Source organism: Ammodytes marinus (assembly GCF_949987685.1).
Source record: "Ammodytes marinus genome assembly, chromosome: 22".
Classification (NCBI taxonomy): Eukaryota; Metazoa; Chordata; class Actinopteri; order Uranoscopiformes; family Ammodytidae; genus Ammodytes; species Ammodytes marinus.
In genome coordinates this window covers 10,514,427-10,533,564 of record NC_137226.1, presented here as the reverse complement: position 1 = coordinate 10,533,564, position 19,138 = coordinate 10,514,427, and the positions used below count along the sequence as shown (strand labels likewise).

At 40.0% G+C, this 19,138-nt stretch overlaps 1 protein-coding gene across 2 annotated transcripts in view; it reads right to left on the bottom strand.

Moving 5' to 3' along the window:
* Positions 1 to 19,138, bottom strand: part of LOC307268506 (ELKS/Rab6-interacting/CAST family member 1-like) — a 125,965-nt gene that overhangs the window by 2,732 nt on the left and 104,095 nt on the right. For both annotated transcript variants that reach the window (XM_080051165.1, XM_080051166.1), the window contains exon 21: positions 12,731 to 12,916. In XM_080051165.1, coding sequence (XP_079907291.1) covers positions 12,731 to 12,916 — 186 coding nt within the window. The remainder of the gene's footprint in view (positions 1 to 12,730; positions 12,917 to 19,138) is intronic.

Genomic DNA, 19,138 nt, shown 5'->3' with positions numbered 1-19,138 from the left:
ATACATCTGTATCAATAAGAGCACCGCACAAACAGTCATGTAACACAAGCCCACATTTATGTTGTGTGAGTGTGAGTGGGTCAGATATTGGCAAAATATTTCCTCGTTAAGTCTTAACCTCTTCCCTCTGCTCTCATCTCTGAGCCAGCAAACGTCTGTGGCATTTTATATTACAGTGGCTTTATTCATGTGTAAAACTGCAGTAAGTAATAACACTGTTAATGATTAATGAAATGTGCCCCATAAATCACATATATAAGTATAGTCTTTAATCCATACAATATGTTGCAACATTATTCATCGGAGAGAATGTAACAATTTCTGTGACATTGTTCTGAATGTACAGTATGTTTGGGTGAGTCTTCAGATCTTACTTAGGCAACACTGGGTGTATCGTTTGTAACTATTTAGTAGTTTGGACTACAGATGACAGAATTGGAAGATGTGGATGTTTATCTGATGGCGTCAGATGAAAGACGTTATCAATATCTTTTTGGGGAAATGGAGGATTGTGTGTTTGGGAGCTTGGCCCATGATCGGGATATAAAAGTCAGGATGTTACGGATCTGCTGCATTCATTTTCTCATCATCACTCTTTTGGAAATCTGCAACTTTATGGAAGCGCAATATGAAACTGAGGGTTATCCATTAAGTCAATATTTATACACCGAATTTGAATTTAATATTGCATAGGGAATATAAATACAGTACATCTAAACGTAATCAATACACAATTTAGTTTTTTATTACGCAATAAAATATCTTTATTTACTGGATAACATTGATACAAGTAAGAAACATGCAGTGAACTTTGCAGATATTTCCAAACCTGATCATTTCATTAGCCCTATCCATAATGCCCAAACATCCTAAATAGGGCCCGACCGATTTATCGGCTGATTATCGCATATTTCGGAATTATAGGCATCGGCCGTTTTTTTGCAGTTTTTTTTTTCAAGCAATCATGTGTGAAATGTATTGCTGCCCTGGAGGTAGCCTAAATGAATAGCATTAATGCTATAGCCTATTTACAGCAGCAGCAGGTGTGTTGTAATACATTGGATTAATTTACAGTTGACAGCTCCCCCTGCAACCAATAGGATAGCAGAGGCATTGGTCATTGCTTGACAGTTAATAATAAAATAATTGATAGAATTTATATGGTGCTTTTTTGGAGGTCATTCAAAGACACTTTACATCATAGAGAATCATACGTGTAGAAAAAGAAAACAAAATACAGAAAAAATTAAATAAGGTTTGAATTGGAGTCAGGTGTCATTATGCTTCCTTAAAGAGGTGAGTTTTGAGTTGACTTTTGAATAAGTTTATTGAGTGTGAGATGCTGATGTTTGGGGGGAGGGAGTTCCAGAGGGTTGGGTGCAGTAAGATAAAATGCATAACGTCTGAATTTAGACATATTTGTTACACTTTATTTTTGTTAGACAATGCGTATTGCAATAAAGAAAAAGTTCCTGTACATATTTTCAACAGTAAAAGGTATATTTATTTTTAAGGGTTCAAAAAAGTAAATTTTTTCAATATATATTTTGGGGATTATTATTATTATTTTTTTTTAAATCGGCCGATTTAAAGGAGCTGTAAGCGGAATGGTTCTTTTAGCTAACTTCCTGTCAGTTACTGCAGTTAGCAGTCTCCTTGCTCGTCCCTACGTCACCACATTAATGCACTGCGGTCTTCGAGCAGCAAGTTATCTAACATCATCTCAGATCCATAAGTGTGATAAAACATGATATAAACCATTAAAACAGACATTGGGAAGGATTTTTACCTGCTCCGCCATTGTAGGCGCATAAACATTCACTATGTGTCGCTCTGGCGTGCACCGGCAGTGACACCATGAGTGAGACGGGTGCGGACGGGTGTCGGTTTGTAGCGTTCTCTCTTGTGATTGGATAACATTTCGGGATACTACATAAAGTTTAAATGCTTATTACAGGCAGAGCGGCTGGCTAAGAGATTGGCTTTATGAAACGCGCACATCGTGTAAGTGATTACTGTATGAATAAAGAGCGATTTAACACTTATATTAATATAAATAAACCGCTTACTTCACCTTTAATCGTAATCGTAATTTTTCTCTGAAAATAATCAGCATCGGCAATCCAAAATCAGCATCGGTCGGGCCCCAGTGTGAAACACACGTATATGGACACATTTCCTTCATGTCAGTATATGTGTGTTTGCAGGTAATTCATTTTAGTTGCAATTTCCCAGAAAAACATGGCAGTAAAGATAAGGTAGTTAGACAAACTGAGGAGAGATAAATGGTTAAGTATCTGTCCGCTGTCTTCTGCTCCGTGACTCACACAGCCTTGACCTACACCATAGAGATACTTAAAAAGGCGTTAAGAAATCAAGATTAAATGGGTCGAACACAGCGCTTATACTCACTGCCATGTACCTTAAACAGGCTCATATACTGTATACTGAACATGTAGGTGAGACCTACTTGAAAACTGCATATGAGACCACTCATGCTGGACCACATCTTTATATCACTGCAATTAACCATGTTCCCATAACTGATATAAATCAAACTAGAAACAAAAGCCCTAGTTTCCCCCCAAAAGTTATCATAATTAAATCGTCCACAGAGGAAAAAAGTCCCCACGTTACTATGCAATAAATTCCCCCTTATTCCTATACAGCTCATTTATGGCCCTGAAGAAATTAAATATAACAATGTTTCATGATACAGTTTCCAGTTATGAGGTATAGGTTTGGATGTTGTGGTTGAGCACATCTCATGTAATCACAGTGTGTGCTCAGCGAGCAATGTGGATGAAATAATGGAAGATTTTCTGTGTTTGACAACTGGTGTTTGTGTGTGTTTCTGTGTGTGTGTGTGTGTGTGTGTGAGTTCAGGAAATGCATTAATGTAGGAATTAGTGAATGTGTTTGCGTAAGTGATACAGTGGTTTGGGTGTTTTACATGACTGTGTGGGCGAGTGCACTTAATGACGCTAAAGTGTATGTTGCAAGCTCAAGTTCTGATTTAGTGAGAGACGAGAGAAGATTGTGGGAAGCAGAGAGATAGACAGAGGTAAAGGGTGAGCTGTGTGTGTGTGTGTATGGCAGAGAAAGAGAGAGAAAGAGGGAGAGATAGAGAGAAAGGGTTTGTTGAAGATGATTTTTACTGCAGCCATTAAAGCTCCATTATCGTGATGGATCATTATCTGCCCTATCAGGGGCCTGGAGACACACACACACACACACGCACACACACACACACACACAAACACAGCAGAAGCCTCGTACTTGTGCACATACACACAGGTTATCAGCTTGAGAACAAGGCTGAGGGTAAGATCTGTGTGTGTGTGTGTGTTTACTTGTCTCCTGACCCCTTAGCACTCATTGTGGGGCTTGAACTTATTTGCAGAGGAATGCTAATGTTTTCTAAAGAAACCATAACTCAGCAGAGAGATAGAGACGGAGAGAATAACTGGGAAAGACAGAGCAACAAATGACAATCGGGTAGAGTTGGGGAACGAGAGAGAATACAAATATATAATCTTACACGAGCACATCCCTGAGCAGGTCAACTGCCTGCCACACACACCTTACAACGTTTCTTGACTAGTTTTTCATTTACAGATGATTCTGAGGCCAGAGGTCTATTTTCATCAGGAAACAGACTCTATCCACTTGAGTGTTGTTTATTTTAAAAAGTTAACTTCCTTCACCTTGTTTTGACTACTTGAAGCAGAATTGTGTTCTATGATTCAAGACAACCAGTACCGTGTCTCCATAGATCAAGGCTGCTTCCAGTGAGGCCCACTGACCCACTTCCACAAACAGTTTCACCAAGCTTTGCACAAATAATTTAGTTGATCCTATAGCGTTGTCTGGAATGTTACGTCCTGACAGGAAAAGTTACTTGGAGAAACAATACTTCCAACTGACATTGTATTTGAGGCGTTATGTCCTGAGCTTTAAAGCAAACTTATGTTTTCCGTATATTCCTATCCTATCAATAGGACCCATTTCCTATCACTTTGAAATATTTCGCACACAAATTTCATCCAATCCTTACCAACTTTGTTACATCAAATATTTGGATGACAATGAAAAAAACAATGTGTTCATCAACTTTTACATTTTTCACCATGTTTTCCAATAACTACATGATTTTCTTCTGACAGCAACACAGCCAGGTAGGAAATGTGAAAGCTAAGATAAAAAATAGCAACTGAGGTGAAAAGGTCGTCTCTTTTTTGAAAACCTTTCTGACAGATTTAAACTAAGCCAGTAGGAAGGAGACGAGTTGTGTCAGAATGCAGGAGATGTCTGGAGGGCAAAGTTTGACCTCATATTCCTCAGCAATAGCGTACCAAGTCGCAGGAGTAAAAATGCATGATCTGGAGGTTTTTAAAAAGGCTCCTCACACAGCAGCCCTGAGCAGTGTGGATTCGAAACAGCATTATGAGTGAGAGCAAAAGGATATAGGTATAGGTAAGTATAATAGGTCCACACTGACTATTATAATCCCTATGTCTCTGCCGGCCTCTATTTAAACCATTAGGATTTTTACAGGCTTACTACGCTGTATGTAGAGTGCTTTATAAGCTGGCCTTATGTACCGCGACCGGCCCGCCCAGCCTTGTGACCGACTGTGTGTGTGTGTGTGCGCGCTGTCGTTGTCAGGTACAGTTGTAGTCCAGGGGCAGCTCGGCTAACAAGCTTCAGTGGGAATACAGCTTGAGGACTTGTACCCAAAACTGCTCCTAAAGGACTGAAAACACTGAACTCATGTTACTATATTTTAACTGCCCAGGAAAAATACAAGGGGAGTGTGTGTTGTGGGCAATTCAATAACTTGGTAATTTTATTTTAAGGGGATATTTAATTCAGCCAAAGTGACTATAGGAACATATTCATATTTACAGGCTCAGCCCCTGGGAGCAGTTATTTAAGAGGGGGACGAAGGATTAAACACACTCAAATATGGGGAGTTCACCCTGCCTTGCTCACGAGCCACGTTGTGCAACTCCCCACCCAGCTTTTTATTTATGCATGAGAATTTAAATCTATTAGTTTAATTCCTCGACATTGACTTTAACAGCTACTAATGCAAGTTAAGCTACAGATAGAGTTGGGCTTGTGAATGCAAGCACGGTAACTGAAGTGGATAGAGAACAGGGCTTTTAAAGCACATAAAAAAGGGCTTAAACCTTAAAGTGGCCCTCTAGGAGTAACTATACGAGGCTGGACTTACAGCACTAATGGCTGCAGAAATAAACAGCAGACACAGGATCCAGCGTTGACTGTGTATAGGTGTAACCTCCCAGCAGGCCAATCTTAAAGGGTGGCAGTTATTTAGTTTGCACTCATTCACAGTGTTATGGCTGTATAAGAGATTATTTTAGGTTTAGTTTACTTATTTGAATGGCAATGATGCTGTAAATTAAAAAAAGATGCAGCTGCGACAATAGGAAGGTGATTCTTTAAAAAAGCATTCAATTCAAAACTGACTAAACTACAGTGCATCCGTATATTTATCAATTCCACTCTATAATATTAATTTTCCTCCTTTGCTTTACAAAAACTAAACTCTCCCCTTAATCTGAAAAAACAAACAAAAAAAAAACACAGATTTTGTGGGTAAATCCAAATATTGGATTAGATAACAAAGTGTATATAGGCATATGTACACTTTAAGTTTATTAGGCGTTTGTAAAAGTCACATTTTAACGGCCGTCCTGAAATAAATTCCTCCTTGCGTGGCCATGTGGCAGTAAAAAGAACTTGAACTTGAAGCTGGACTTCCACGACGGCTGCAAGTGTGCGGCAAGATTAAACAGCTTCGGATAGAGAGACAGGAGAAATGTGGGACCGAAGAGAACGCTTCTGTGTGTTTTTCTCTGCGCGTTAATTTAAGTCTTTGGCCTTTACCTGTCACCACCGCTCGCTTTAGGGACAGAAATATAGAGGAAGGAGAAAGAAAAGGAAGAGATGGGAGAGGATGCTGAAAGACTCCTGGAGAGGGTAAGATTGACCGATTGAAAATAACAGAAGAAAGGACAAGAGGAGTTAAAATCAAGAGGGGGGAAAAGAGAGAGACAGCCAGAGACAGAGGGTAAGATCAAGAAAGAAAGACAGAAAAAAGACAAATGCATGTAAGGTAAAGCCATTAAGCCTGGATTCAATAAATCTGCATAAAACCCCCAGCAGTTAAACTGTAATGACGAGCGAAGGCCAGTGTGTGTGGCTGCAAGGGTTTGAACATGTGTGTGGATGCGTCAGACTGTCTCTCCTTTTGTCTGTGTTTCGGAGTGTGTGTTTTCGCTGTCTGTGTGTCTTAATGGTCGTCGAGGAACTCTGCGTTGTATTTAGAGAGAAAACAATCATCCTTGGAGCAGGAAGCAGAGCTGCCCTAATGAAAGCCTAGAGAGACGGCCCCAGACCGCAACCCAGAACAAATGGATGGGGCTGACTCTCTCTCCCCCACACCACCAAACCTCTCCACTCCATCTCCTCTGCCGTCTTGTATCCCCCTTCCACTTCACTACGATCTTAAGATTTCATTTGCAAGCGGACAAAAACGAAACAAAAAACAAAACGTCCAAGTGAATGTCTCAAGGTAATTTGCATAGTCTAAGCCGAGTATTTAAAATGATGTGATCATTAAACTTGTTTGTTTTAGCCAGCAGAGACCTATGAAGAGGCCTTAGCATTAAATATTCAAGCTGTGTGACCACGCTAGGCCCATTTGGCACCATTATTTTTTATTGTTAGGAGAATTTTATTAGGTTAAAACTTGAGGCATTTTTCTTCTTTCAAGTTTCAAGTCAAGTTTAGTCTTCAGGGCATCAATTCTAAAGTGTCGTCCTTATTTTTTATTTACTTTTTTCATTACGAATTCCAGTCTGACTCAAGTCCAAGTATCAAATCTCCGTCACAGTAATTAATGCATTCTGTGCTCTTGAGAACAACCCTCTTCTCATACGTTACACTATTTTCCAGTATGCCAGCAACATCTAGGTCACTGTGTCTCTTTCTTTGGCTTACATTAACTTTATTTCAGTTTGAGTTTTTAGACAGTATTTACACAATTTTGATTTAAATCCATGTTTTCAGCTTCAATGTAAACTCCACTATTACTACTGTCTGCTAAATGTTTCCAAAAACTAAATCAAAAGCTTTTCCATCACAGACAGGCAAGCAAACAGGATGACACACTGTTGTTGAACAAGGTCAGTACAATGGCTGCTCCGGGATTTTTTTATCATTAGGATACTTTTTGTCACTCACACCTACAAACTCAGACTATCAAAATAACAATAATTACACTAACTTTTCCTAATGTTTAAACTGAACATACTCAGACACACACTGCCAGACTATCATTGTAATACTGTAGCCACCCTCATCACTATCAGCTGTAATGTTTATGTTCCAGCTCCGCCCCTTCCTGTTTTTGCATCTCCTGTCAATCAAAATTCACCCAATCAGTGACCCCGAAGCCAAGGGGGTTCATCACACACTGACGGATAAACGCGCTCATTTCCTTTAGTACCCTGCCAGTCTGTGACGAGGGCATCAGTTTGCTACAGGGGATCAGGCGGTGGAGCTGAAACAACAGTGATTGCATGCATTTGAAATCTACAGGGTTGCATTTTATATTTGAGGCAAGAAAAGCTTTATTTATATAACATTTAGGCAGTGTTTGCAGTTTTTTAAGGGAAAGAGATAACTATGTCATCGTGTTATTATGACTTAACTTTGACCACGTAAAATAATGAACTATTGTACTGACAGTCTCTCCACATAATGGCCTTGCAGTCTGCTCTGGTTTTCGCTTCTTCATAAAAATTAAATGATCGCTCTCAGATCTTTATTATGTTGAATCAGTTTTATAGCGCTGGTGTCAGCAAGGATTCACGGCGTGGAGTTAAAAGTCACCAGGGCTGCAGCAGCAGAGTATTGGTGTTGTTTTCCTGCATACGTTTGTTAAAAAGTCATTTGATTCACTTCAGATGACTGAACAGCTGCCAGGCCCTGGAAACCTGTTGTATAACTAGTACATACAGTTAGCCAAAGAGAAAGCACGTATTCCCCTCTTGCTTGTTGGATAAACCTTCTTTTTGGAGATTGTTCTGTAACAACAATGACATTTGAAGTCTGTAATTGTGTGGTAATTTCCTTCATTACAATAACTTGTAGAGTAGTAAATATGTGGACTCAAGTTTTCACTGAGGTTTCTCCAGTTTGAGTTGGCTCGCTCACCGGGAGCCGTTTTAGTTTAAACAGATAGGAGTCATGAGCTGACAATTCATACTGGATTTATACAAGCGGCGATATAATGTCAGACTTGGCCAATAACACTTCATTAATTTTTTATAAACACAATACCAAATCCAAGCAAAATGCTCAGGCACATAGTCTCAAATAGACACACACACACACACACACACACACACACACACACACACACACACACACACACACACACACACACACACACACACACACACACACACACACACACACACACACACACACACACACAAAATGCCCAATCTTATAGCTTCACACTTCAGGCCAGGGAGCGAGAGACTTCCTGTGTGTGTGTGTGTGTGTTTGAGTGTGTGTGTGTGTTTGGAATACGATGCCAGTTCTCTTCAGTGCTCATTAGAGACGTCATTGAGCCATAAAGGTTATTATTATGACTATGGCACAGAAAACCGCTCTTTTCGTAAAACCTCGCTTTTGGAATCATCGTTACTTTTGTAGTTCAGCCGAGGTTAAAGAGAGACATGGAAACAAGGGACAGACTAATATCTTAAGCAAATCCTTTTGAATTTGAAAGCTCAGCATGTGTTTGACGGTGCCTAAGCGCTCGAGTTTTGGTCAAGGGCATGCCATGTAAAAACCAATTGAACATAATATTAGCCTATAGTACCTTCACTGAGTTCAATCCAAGCAAATGTCAGTAGAAGAGAAAGAAGTCAGCAATTCAAAATGTCAAATTCGATCATTTCAGCATAACATTCTTTCAGCTATGTCATCAAACAAATATTGACAGGCTTCTCTCTAAACACCCTTATGGTAGCATTATCCGTAGGTTCTCATTTTATTACAACTTTAACTGCAATTTTATCAGTGTGCACACGACGGACAGGTTTGCGGATGGTGAAGTAGATATAAGATGATTTTGACAAAAAGTTCTCGATTACAAATTTACAATTGATCAGTATGCCTTTAAGACAAATTTAGGGCTTTAGCAATATGACATTTCAACATTAAATTTTCTTAAAATCTGATGACTAACGCAGTGCTGTGGTTGTTGGGCTCAGACGTCATCTTAAATTTCTGACACAACTTGGTGGTTTTTCTGTGTATTGTGCAATGTCTTACACTGTGAAGCAAAACTTTTTTTCTGTTTCATCTTCTTTTGGGACACAAACCCAAACATGATGATAACACTCCAGTTTAACTTTGAAACCTAAGAAATTAAATTTAAATTAAGCTCTCCTTACTTTTGGTATTTGACAGTGTAGCGTCCGCTGATACATTCCCTTACCCTTTAAAAATGCAGTATGGGTATACATTTAGGGCTATCATTTGAGGCTTTGTTTTTGGAGTACTTCAGGTTTTTCCAGTGCTGTCAAAACCAATCTGCAGAATAATCAGCTTATCAGTACAGAAAGCAGGGATTTTGCTATGTAGGGCCTGGATTTAATACTTAGGCTCCTTGAGGGGCTTCTCGCCCCTAATGGAAGCAGTTATCTGTACAAGGAGGTGCCCAGTTGATAAACCCTTAAGACTGACTTGTTCTCACCCACCCGCCCTTTCCTACAACATCCGAGCCAGGTTTTCTTTTGCCAACTCTCGCTCCAATTTAGCAGAACCAAGGAGAGTTGCATCAGATAGCGTCTCAGTAGAATGTTTGAGCTGGTTACAGAAGCAGACTGTCAGGTACACGAGGCTCCAGTGGTCATTCACGATTGTTATGCCTTCATGTTAATGCATGTGTGGGAGTGGGATACGTATAGCTTTCCATGTGTGTGTATGAGTGTGTGTGCTTATGTGCCTGTCCATGTGTGTTTTACATGCTATTTAAGTATGATCCTAATGGCTTTACAGAGTGCCAGGGATTTTCACAGTGCCAGGGAAGGCTTGTAAAACACACACACACACACACACACACACACACACACACACACACACACACACACACACCACAAGACAGAGAAGAGAGGCTGGCACACTGCAACACGGTCGTCTGGAGGGAGCCTCTGTGTGTGCATTAAGAGGGTCAGCCAGGGTGATGGTGACACATGATGAAGGAAAAGGAGAAACGCGGGCCCGAATGAAAGACGGGCAGTGTGTGGGTCTGCGATTGTGTGTAGGCAGGGTCGGGGTTTAAAGCAGACACATGGCGCCAAGTGGCACTGCCTGCCTGGGTACGGTTTGGGTTTGGAAAGAGACAGAGGCAAAAAAAAGATTCAAACTGTGATGTTGTTACGGGAAACATCTCAGAGAAAAGAGAGGGGAAAAAATAACTTGCTTGCATTTCGCTACAGCCATCACACCTACACTGACACTGAGCGAGTGAAAGTAAAAAGGCAATGGTGATGGAGGCACTTAAGAGGAAAAATAAGGGAAAGAGGAATGACTGGTAAAGCCCGAAGAAAGAAGCACGTTGAGAGAGCGACCGCAGAAATGGAAGGGAACGTAATGAAGAGGATAAAAGCAAAGGCAAAGATAGAAAAAAGTTGAGTTTTCACCCAAAAACCTCAGAATAAAAGAAGCGTCCTTATTGCTCTGCAAGCATTGTAATTAGCTGCTCTCTTCCACCCAGCCTGGACCAAAACATCCAAATGAGCATTCTCTAAAATAACCCCCTTCTGGTTTTATCTCTAAATGTGTATTTTTAGATAATCTCTCATGCTCAAAACAAGTATTTATGCCTTTCTTTCAGAATCCTGTATTTATGTGTCTTAAACCATTAACCAACAACCAAAAGCATTTTTGTTACCGTTTGAAATGTCCAAATCATACAACTGTCCTTAATATACAAAGCAATGCAATGCTATGTTGTGTAATGTTGCATGGTAACTCCAAATCAATCATAAAAACACGTAAAACAACCTTTGTTTGTGTGCTTTTGACATGGGTCAACCATGACATGACAGCAGTCGGCTAAACTTAATCAGCACTTCACCATTTATCATAACATATTACAAAGATCTTATGAGTTGTTTTGTAACACACAAGAGCCAGAATTAAAAGTGCAGAAAGCAACTTAAACAATTCAAATCACCGTAGCATGTCTTGAAAACGTTTAGCAGTAATGTAAATTGTAAATGATTTGTGGTACATGGGTTAGAATAGTCTTTTAAGATGTTTTTTTTGCCTCAGTTGTGAATTTGGTCGCGGATGTTGGCATGTGCACAGTTTGGTTGCAATGTTTTCAATATCTTTTAAATGTTTTTTTAAATATAAGGTAGGAAAAAAAATAATTTGGGGTAGTTAGTTTGTCGTCTAAAGGCATTCAATCTTGTTAGATGAGCTTTCGCAGCAGCCCACATAATCACTTTTAATTCAGAGTAAGGTTTTCTCAGAGAAAAAAAAGTGCATTCCACAGCAACTGGACCACAGATTACTGAAAACAGGCTGATGATGAAAAATACATATAGTAATTGTCTGTCCATGAGAGTCACCATGACAATTCCTCTGCATACAGTGATTAAATGACAACTTAATTCAGTATATTCAAAGTCAATTTAAAGTGACACCATACCATACTGTGCCATATCTGAATCACTCAGGTTAAACAGAGACATTCCCCATGCTGCATTAGGACATACAATAGGGCTTTCATGAAGACTGTAGGAAACTACTCCTGCTGTACCCTAACCGCACACTCTGTCACATTGCGCTGTGAGTATGTGTGTGTGTGTCTAGAGTTACCGTTTTTCAATGTATACCACATGTAGCGACCATGTATCGCCTGATATGTTTTCAATGTGGAGAAAAAGACAGAGAGACATGGACCGCCACAAAGTTTTTAAATTTAATCATATACTGTTTATACGCAGTATCGCAAACACAACTGGTTACCATGACAACGGAGCTTCATCAGAGCAAGCAGGTTGGCCAACCTTTTTCTTCAACGTCCCATAAGCCTCACCTTTTCTTTCATTATCCTCATTTCCCGTTTTCATCACTCTCCTCCCTCTCTCAGACGACATCTCTTTCGACAGTTAAATAAATATACTCTTCTCCTCCCCTCCTCGATCCACATACAGTATGAACCAACCGCCCTCTAACTGCCAACATTTTGAAGCCGAGATTACCTCCATGTAAAGTAAAACGGCTGATTAAAAAAAAGAAAAGCAAATGGTATTTGTTCTACAGCCAGGAGCTTGTCATCAGGTGACTCGCCGGAGTAAATCTTTTCAATAATGTCAAAGACGTTGCCAAAAAGCTGCCAGGCCAACCAGTATGTGCCCCTCTCCCCCCACACCCACATATCCACAAAGTCTCACACACACACACATTAAATCACGAGAACAATCACACAAATTCACAGATGTAATCTCACAAACGGTACAAGACAGACGCAGAAACAAATGCGCACACACACACACACACACACTATGTGGCTGATTTTTATGAATTGATCAACTGGGAGTGACAATATGTCCTACATTTTTTCATCTCCCTCTTAAAATTATACATACACATACAAAAGTCTCACCTGTTCCTGGGTCATGCTGTGCAGCTGCGTCTGCCAGGAGGTGGAGTCAGCACGGTGATAGGCGGGGGGCGGGGCGAAGTCCTGCAGTATGATTGGGTCTCGCTCCTGACACAGCGAGGTCAGGTGACTGATGTACAGCTTCAGTTTGCTGCGATTCTGATTGAGATCCAGGAGAGGAGAGAGAATCTGAAGGACGAAGGGGACCATACAGGACAAGGATGAGTTTAAAGTACAAGTATAAAAACAAAGAAAGCTTATCATTGCCTGGGACAAGTGTTTAACGAATTTTGCGGGGATATGTTATGACAAAAGTTTTTGTGAGGGAATTTTCGGTCTTTAGTTATAATATTAATAGTAAAGATTAATAGTGCATTTATGTCTGTCTTGTGTGTCTGTCTCTCAGACTCTAGGTCAGCCTTGGAGCCTGTTAGGAGACACTTAGGTCAGCTGTATAGATAAAGTCCCATCTCCTTCTACTCCCAAATGTTATGGTTCACTGTGTTCAGCTCTGAACCAAAACATTGGTACGCTTGGTGCCCAAGCCGTGGAGGTGTTAGAGATAGCACAAGTTTAATACACAGCTCTCAGGATGTGTCTGTCAGAATTAAAGTGCAAGTCACCCGAGTTGCAGTCTGGTTCTCCATGGCCAAGCCTGTAATAAATATTGCTTCATAATTCATCCAAGTCTCCTGAAATATTCTTCCACCTGAGTTGACCTCCAACCTTGAAAGAACTTCCATCACAGCTGTAATATAGCCTGGCACCGCCCGCCTACTACTTCCGCTCAATTTTCATTTCCCTTCAGTAGTCAGTCTGGGTGTGCGGTATATTCTTGGGTTTTCTCCGGACAGATTTCTGCCGGTCCAATCAGCGAACAGAAGGAGTGGCTCAGAAGCCGGCGCATGACATGGTTGGTTGGCAGATCCAGAGTGGCACTGGGCAGACCCAATAGTTTTAAACTTCAACAGACACCCGCCTTCAAGTGAGTTAACGTTTGTCAATTGAGCGATTCCAGACCTTCTGTACAAATGAAATTAAAGAGGACCTATTATACTACTTTTCTATTCTTAATTTCTTGTTTTACACTGCTATAGAGCAACCTGACATGAATCACATCACAAAAAACTATGTAGATTTTCGGGAAGCTCTTTCTCTTATTTTGGCGATCCAGCACGTCCTGTCAACACTTGAGTGTGTGTGCTTCGGCAATCTCCGCTCCCTCCGCCTGTGCATCGGCCATCTCCGCTACCCTCCCCCCTCCGTTGTGATTGGTTACCTTCCTTCCGGAACACTTTCAGTGGCGGGAAGCGCGAGCATGGACCTATAAGGGCGCGAGGCAGACGCGAACAGGGAAGTGACAGCATTACCATACATGGAAACATCCGCGTGGTGACTTCACAAAGTTACATGCGACGTCACAAAGTTACAAAGGGTAGACCGCTTTGAAGACGTGACTTCTCGACTGGCTAGAATAGTGTTTAGTGCTCTGCACAGACACCCCAGACGGTCAGCAGGGAATACGTCGAAATGCATGTAAGTCATTATTTGATAATTTAGTATGGTTAAGCATGACTATGAATCATCATAACAACGTTTATAGGTCATAAAAGTCAAAAAGCATCATAGGTCCTCTTTAAGTACGATGAACCAGGCTAGCTGTAATACACATAGAAAAAGTCTTGGCATAAAAACTGACAAAGAGAGAGAGAGATGGTTTGAGATGGTCCAGATTTCGCATCATTAAATACTGACACATTGCATTGTGGTCTTAGCAGACAGAAGTGAACATGCCTAAATTAAATAAATGTAACACTTGGGTGCTAAAACAATATGGCGGATAATAAGTATAGTGCTCTTTATAGCAGAGAGAGGGAGAGATCTTGGACACTGAAGCCCATTTTGTTTCCAGCAACTTAAAGCCTCTTAGTCAGGTCAGCAGTCCAACATTTACCTCAGTGTACGAAAAACGCAACGCCAAACAAATTAAAGGAGACTTAAACATGGTAGCTGGGCTGATTCAAACATTAAGGGTGAGGCCAGATGAATATAGACATGGAAAAGGAGACACAGGTGAACAAAGGACGAAAAGCAGTAAAAAGAAATAAAAAGAAAACTCAGACCTGAACACTGACAAACAAGTGCTCATTGTGATTACCATTGATTGTTAAATGCAGTTGCTCAGTTATCAGATTCCCCCATGTATTCTTTATTTTATTTGAGGAACCTCTTGACTGAGGTACTGTATATATTTAATTAACTTTCTCAAAAATATTTCTCTGCCTCTAATGATCAGATAATGGAAACCAAGTATTTAGTATTCACAATTTTTCAGGATTGAGGCTGCAGCTTAAAGTTGGTGAGATTGGATTTCTTAATAAATGCAGTAATTGCTTTTAACACTTAAGGTCAGGACTGAAGTCTTGTGCCTGCTTTAAATTCATTTTAATAAACGAGTAGGGTGAGACACATTTAAAAATCTGGAAAGTGTCAAAGTCTTTCCATGCCATTAAATGTGTTACTTTGGATGAGATGGACCACACACACACACATTCACAGACAATATACATTCTCTATACTGTGCGAATAGAGAATTGATCCAGACTGAGGAGCTAAGAACTTCTATAAAACTATCTGTAAAAAACTATCGGGTAAAGAAAGAAGTACAATCGGATTCCTTGCTTCACAGCAACATTTGTTTCACAGCTCCCGTGACAAATGTGTGTTTGTGAGCGTGGGAATTGACGTTATGGGGGTACAAGACAAGACCCCCCAAGAGAAACCTACACACACAGATAAGACATACAGACACACACACACTGTGCTCTGGGGGATTAGAAGGATTTAAGTGCAGAGGAAGCATTTTAGGAAGGTTGTGTGTGTGTGTGTGTGTGTGTGTGTGTGTGTGTTGGTAAAGTAGATTCAATCAGAGCGGCGTCTGTCCACACCCTGCTCCATGCTCATCATCACTCAGCGCGCGCGCACACACATACACAATGTTTGAAAGTAACATACTTTTTTCCCCTCTATCTTCTTTACTTAACCTGATTTTCTATTTTTTTTTTATTTTTTTTATTTGTTTATTTAACAGGGACAATGCACAGCACATAAGCAGTACCAGATTTAGCTATAAACTAATTTTCATCTGTAGTCCCTGACTTCAGAGTTCCAAATCATCCGTCCAAATCCATTTTTACACTGACTTTTTATGTAGTGTGGTTATTTTTAAATACTTTTAAATTCAGATTTTTCTGCCACTTTTGTTGAAACTTTTTAAGAATTCAAACCTACAAAAGGATTGAGCAAGGAATATTAAACTGCACATATCCGTAGCAACCATACTGACGACCCATGCTATGTCCGCTGTTAAACTGTAGCTAACCATGAGCTACTCTGACTTCAAACAGATGGCAATACCTCAAGATATTTAGCACAGGGGAAATGATAAAATATAGCACTGTAACAACCTACATATATAAAATATTAATGATACATATGATATACTGTATAACAATAACTCTACATTGAGGAGCTCTGCATTGAGATAAAGCGACTCTGATGTTGTCTCTGAAAGCTGAATTTAAAATGACTGATGTGATAGCCAAAAGTAGACCAAAAATAAACAGGAAATGTACCCATCACAGACACACAGCTTTATCATATCTCCTAAATGTGTACGCCAGCCTCAGCTGTCAAAACTGCTGTCAAACAAACTGCAGGTTTTGAGACACTGATAACGTCTGAATAAAACACAACATACAAAACTCTACATACTGTATATTCCCAGCATTCATTATTCAATAACTTATTGTGCTTGAGCATCCTGGCAAACAAATGAAAGAAGTAGATGTGGGTGGTTTTTGTGGGAGGAAAAAATAATAAGAAAAAACCCCACTGCACTCTCTTCTCCAGCAGCATGGCAGCAACAATGAAAGCTGACAGTAAATCAAAGTAACTGTCACTTCTGATTCAGAGTCCCTACCTTATTTACTGCAAACACAACACACAAAAAAAACAAGTGGTAATTATTTGTGTTTTTCCAAACCATATTCATCGGTGTCTTCATGACAAACTAAACCACCTTCCTGGCTCACGACTGCTCGTTTTCAAACACGCAAGCACGCACACACACACATACACACACACAGTATATACACCATGTGTGAGTGTACAGTGACACAAACAAATTGCGACACAGAAATTCACATGCAGGGTAGTTATCAAACTTATAAATAGTGCCAGTTACAGTATTTTCCAGAGAGGACCTGCCAGTTTATGGAATTAAAGGCTGCAGGGATTCAACACATACTGAATTTCAAAACATCTCTGTTGCTGTATCTTACAACATATTGCTGACGGTGGCACCGCAACAATGACACTACCGTTGCAAGACCATTATGTTATATGACAAAAACATGGACACACCTCTTAAAATAAGGCTGTACCGCCTTAAAAACATACTCAACATATGTGCAACAGCTGTTCCTTCACACTTTCTAATACGGACTATTCTGTCAGAAAGCTTTACAAAAAGAGAAAGAAGAAAAAAAGACTGTCCACACTTTCCAGACCTGCAGCAGAGCTGTGTGGATCAAACACAAGACAAATGAGAAACAGACAAAAAGAATGGAAGGAATGATGGTGATATAAGACATTTGGAGAGAAATAACAACACCAGTACTTTCTTTTCCTCTTGGAGAGAAATGCAATGCCCAACAGAAACCAAGGGCTAAAAATAAGCCTGAATTTACCACAGTAATAATCAGTTGAAATGGGAACAAAACACTAACCTCTGAAAGTCATTGCACGGTTAAAGTCTTTTAAGGTGTAGGCTATATATGTGTACCCATGTTTTTATTGTAGTACAAGCTGCAATTGACAACATATGCAGTGTGTTTTTAATGAGTCTACAGTGCTTTGCCTTGCCTTACTGTACTAGGAAACAATCCCAGAGGAGACATAACTTTATACGGATATATGTGTGTGTTTGTGCTTGTTAATTAGCGTGCCATTCCTGCCTACTACCACATTCTTACTGTACTATGAAACAACTCCAAAGACAGACATTCAGCTAGCCACACTCACTGGCTGCATTTTTGACAACCTTCTATGGCCACATAGTCTACAGCCCACTGAATGAGAAGCAAATGATCAAACTTTTATTCAACTTATTTAACATGTGCAGTAGCAAACCCGAAGACAAAGGAAAATAAATAAATAAATAAATTATATTTTGTTACCTTAAGTGAAAGTAGAATTTTCTATTTACAGATCAACTCTTTGAGCTGTTAAGAGGTGAGAGTTTTGGGTCGTAACCCATGAAGTCCTTTTTTTAAATATTGGAAAACGACACAAACTAAAACACTGAAATACCTTATAAAATGTACACCTCTTCCCTGTCTTTTTTCAATGATGCATCTCATGCTGCTGAAGACCATTAAGAAAGTGAAATGCCATAAAAATGTCCCCCACAATGCTCGGTGTGTGTTAAAGAGTGCCCTCCTGTGTTTCTCCGCTACAGTCTGAAGCATTTCATTCTCCAACTGTAATACAGAATTCCCTTATTGAAAGAGACACAATCACTCACTGTTCTGATGTAATGCACTATGGCAAATTACCCGCCGTACACACCCTGGAGAAGTGTGTCTATGCTTGTGTGTCGGCTGTGTGCGTGTTGGCTGGCCTGCCTCTCTCAGCAGGGAGGTGCTACTGCTAATTAATAACCAGGGTCAAACTTAGATCCGTTAGTGAACCGTTGGGCTTTTAGTATCCCAATGGGAAATCCCACTGGAGGAACTGAGCTGAGCTAAAAGCAGCATGTGCTTCTCATATGTGATGCTGCCTCCACTGTCCTGTCGGTAAATCAACCAGACACCACCCTTTTGATGTGACACCAAACTTAAAAGAGACTTTCAGCATTGTATCCTTTTCAAAACTTTAAGCCACTTCTACAAAAGGTAAACTCTGCTTGTTTCCACACTTTTAAAAGGAACAAGATTTTTTACAGCATCCACTAATGTTAGTTTGTTTTATCATTCAAGAACACATATAGATTATAAAAAGCAAAAAGGGAAATTTCTTGTCAATATTTACATTAGCTGCAGTACGATTGACTTGTAGCGCTGTGTTTTCTGTTCTTGCTTGACTTGAAGGTTGTCACGCATGTGCGATTTATGACCTTTGGGTTCTAAAAAATACTGGAAATCCCCTTTGTGTAATTAAAAACAGTACAGGGCCAGGGCCAGGGGGGAAGCTTTTCCTTTTATCATTCATAAAAAACCAGCCAACAGCTTTCCTAAATCATCTACAACACATCCCACACATAGAGTAGGTTGAACTGAGACTTTTAGGTCATGAGAGAAGAAAAAACATAGACAGTGACACATTATGAATGAAAAAAAAAAAAAAAGA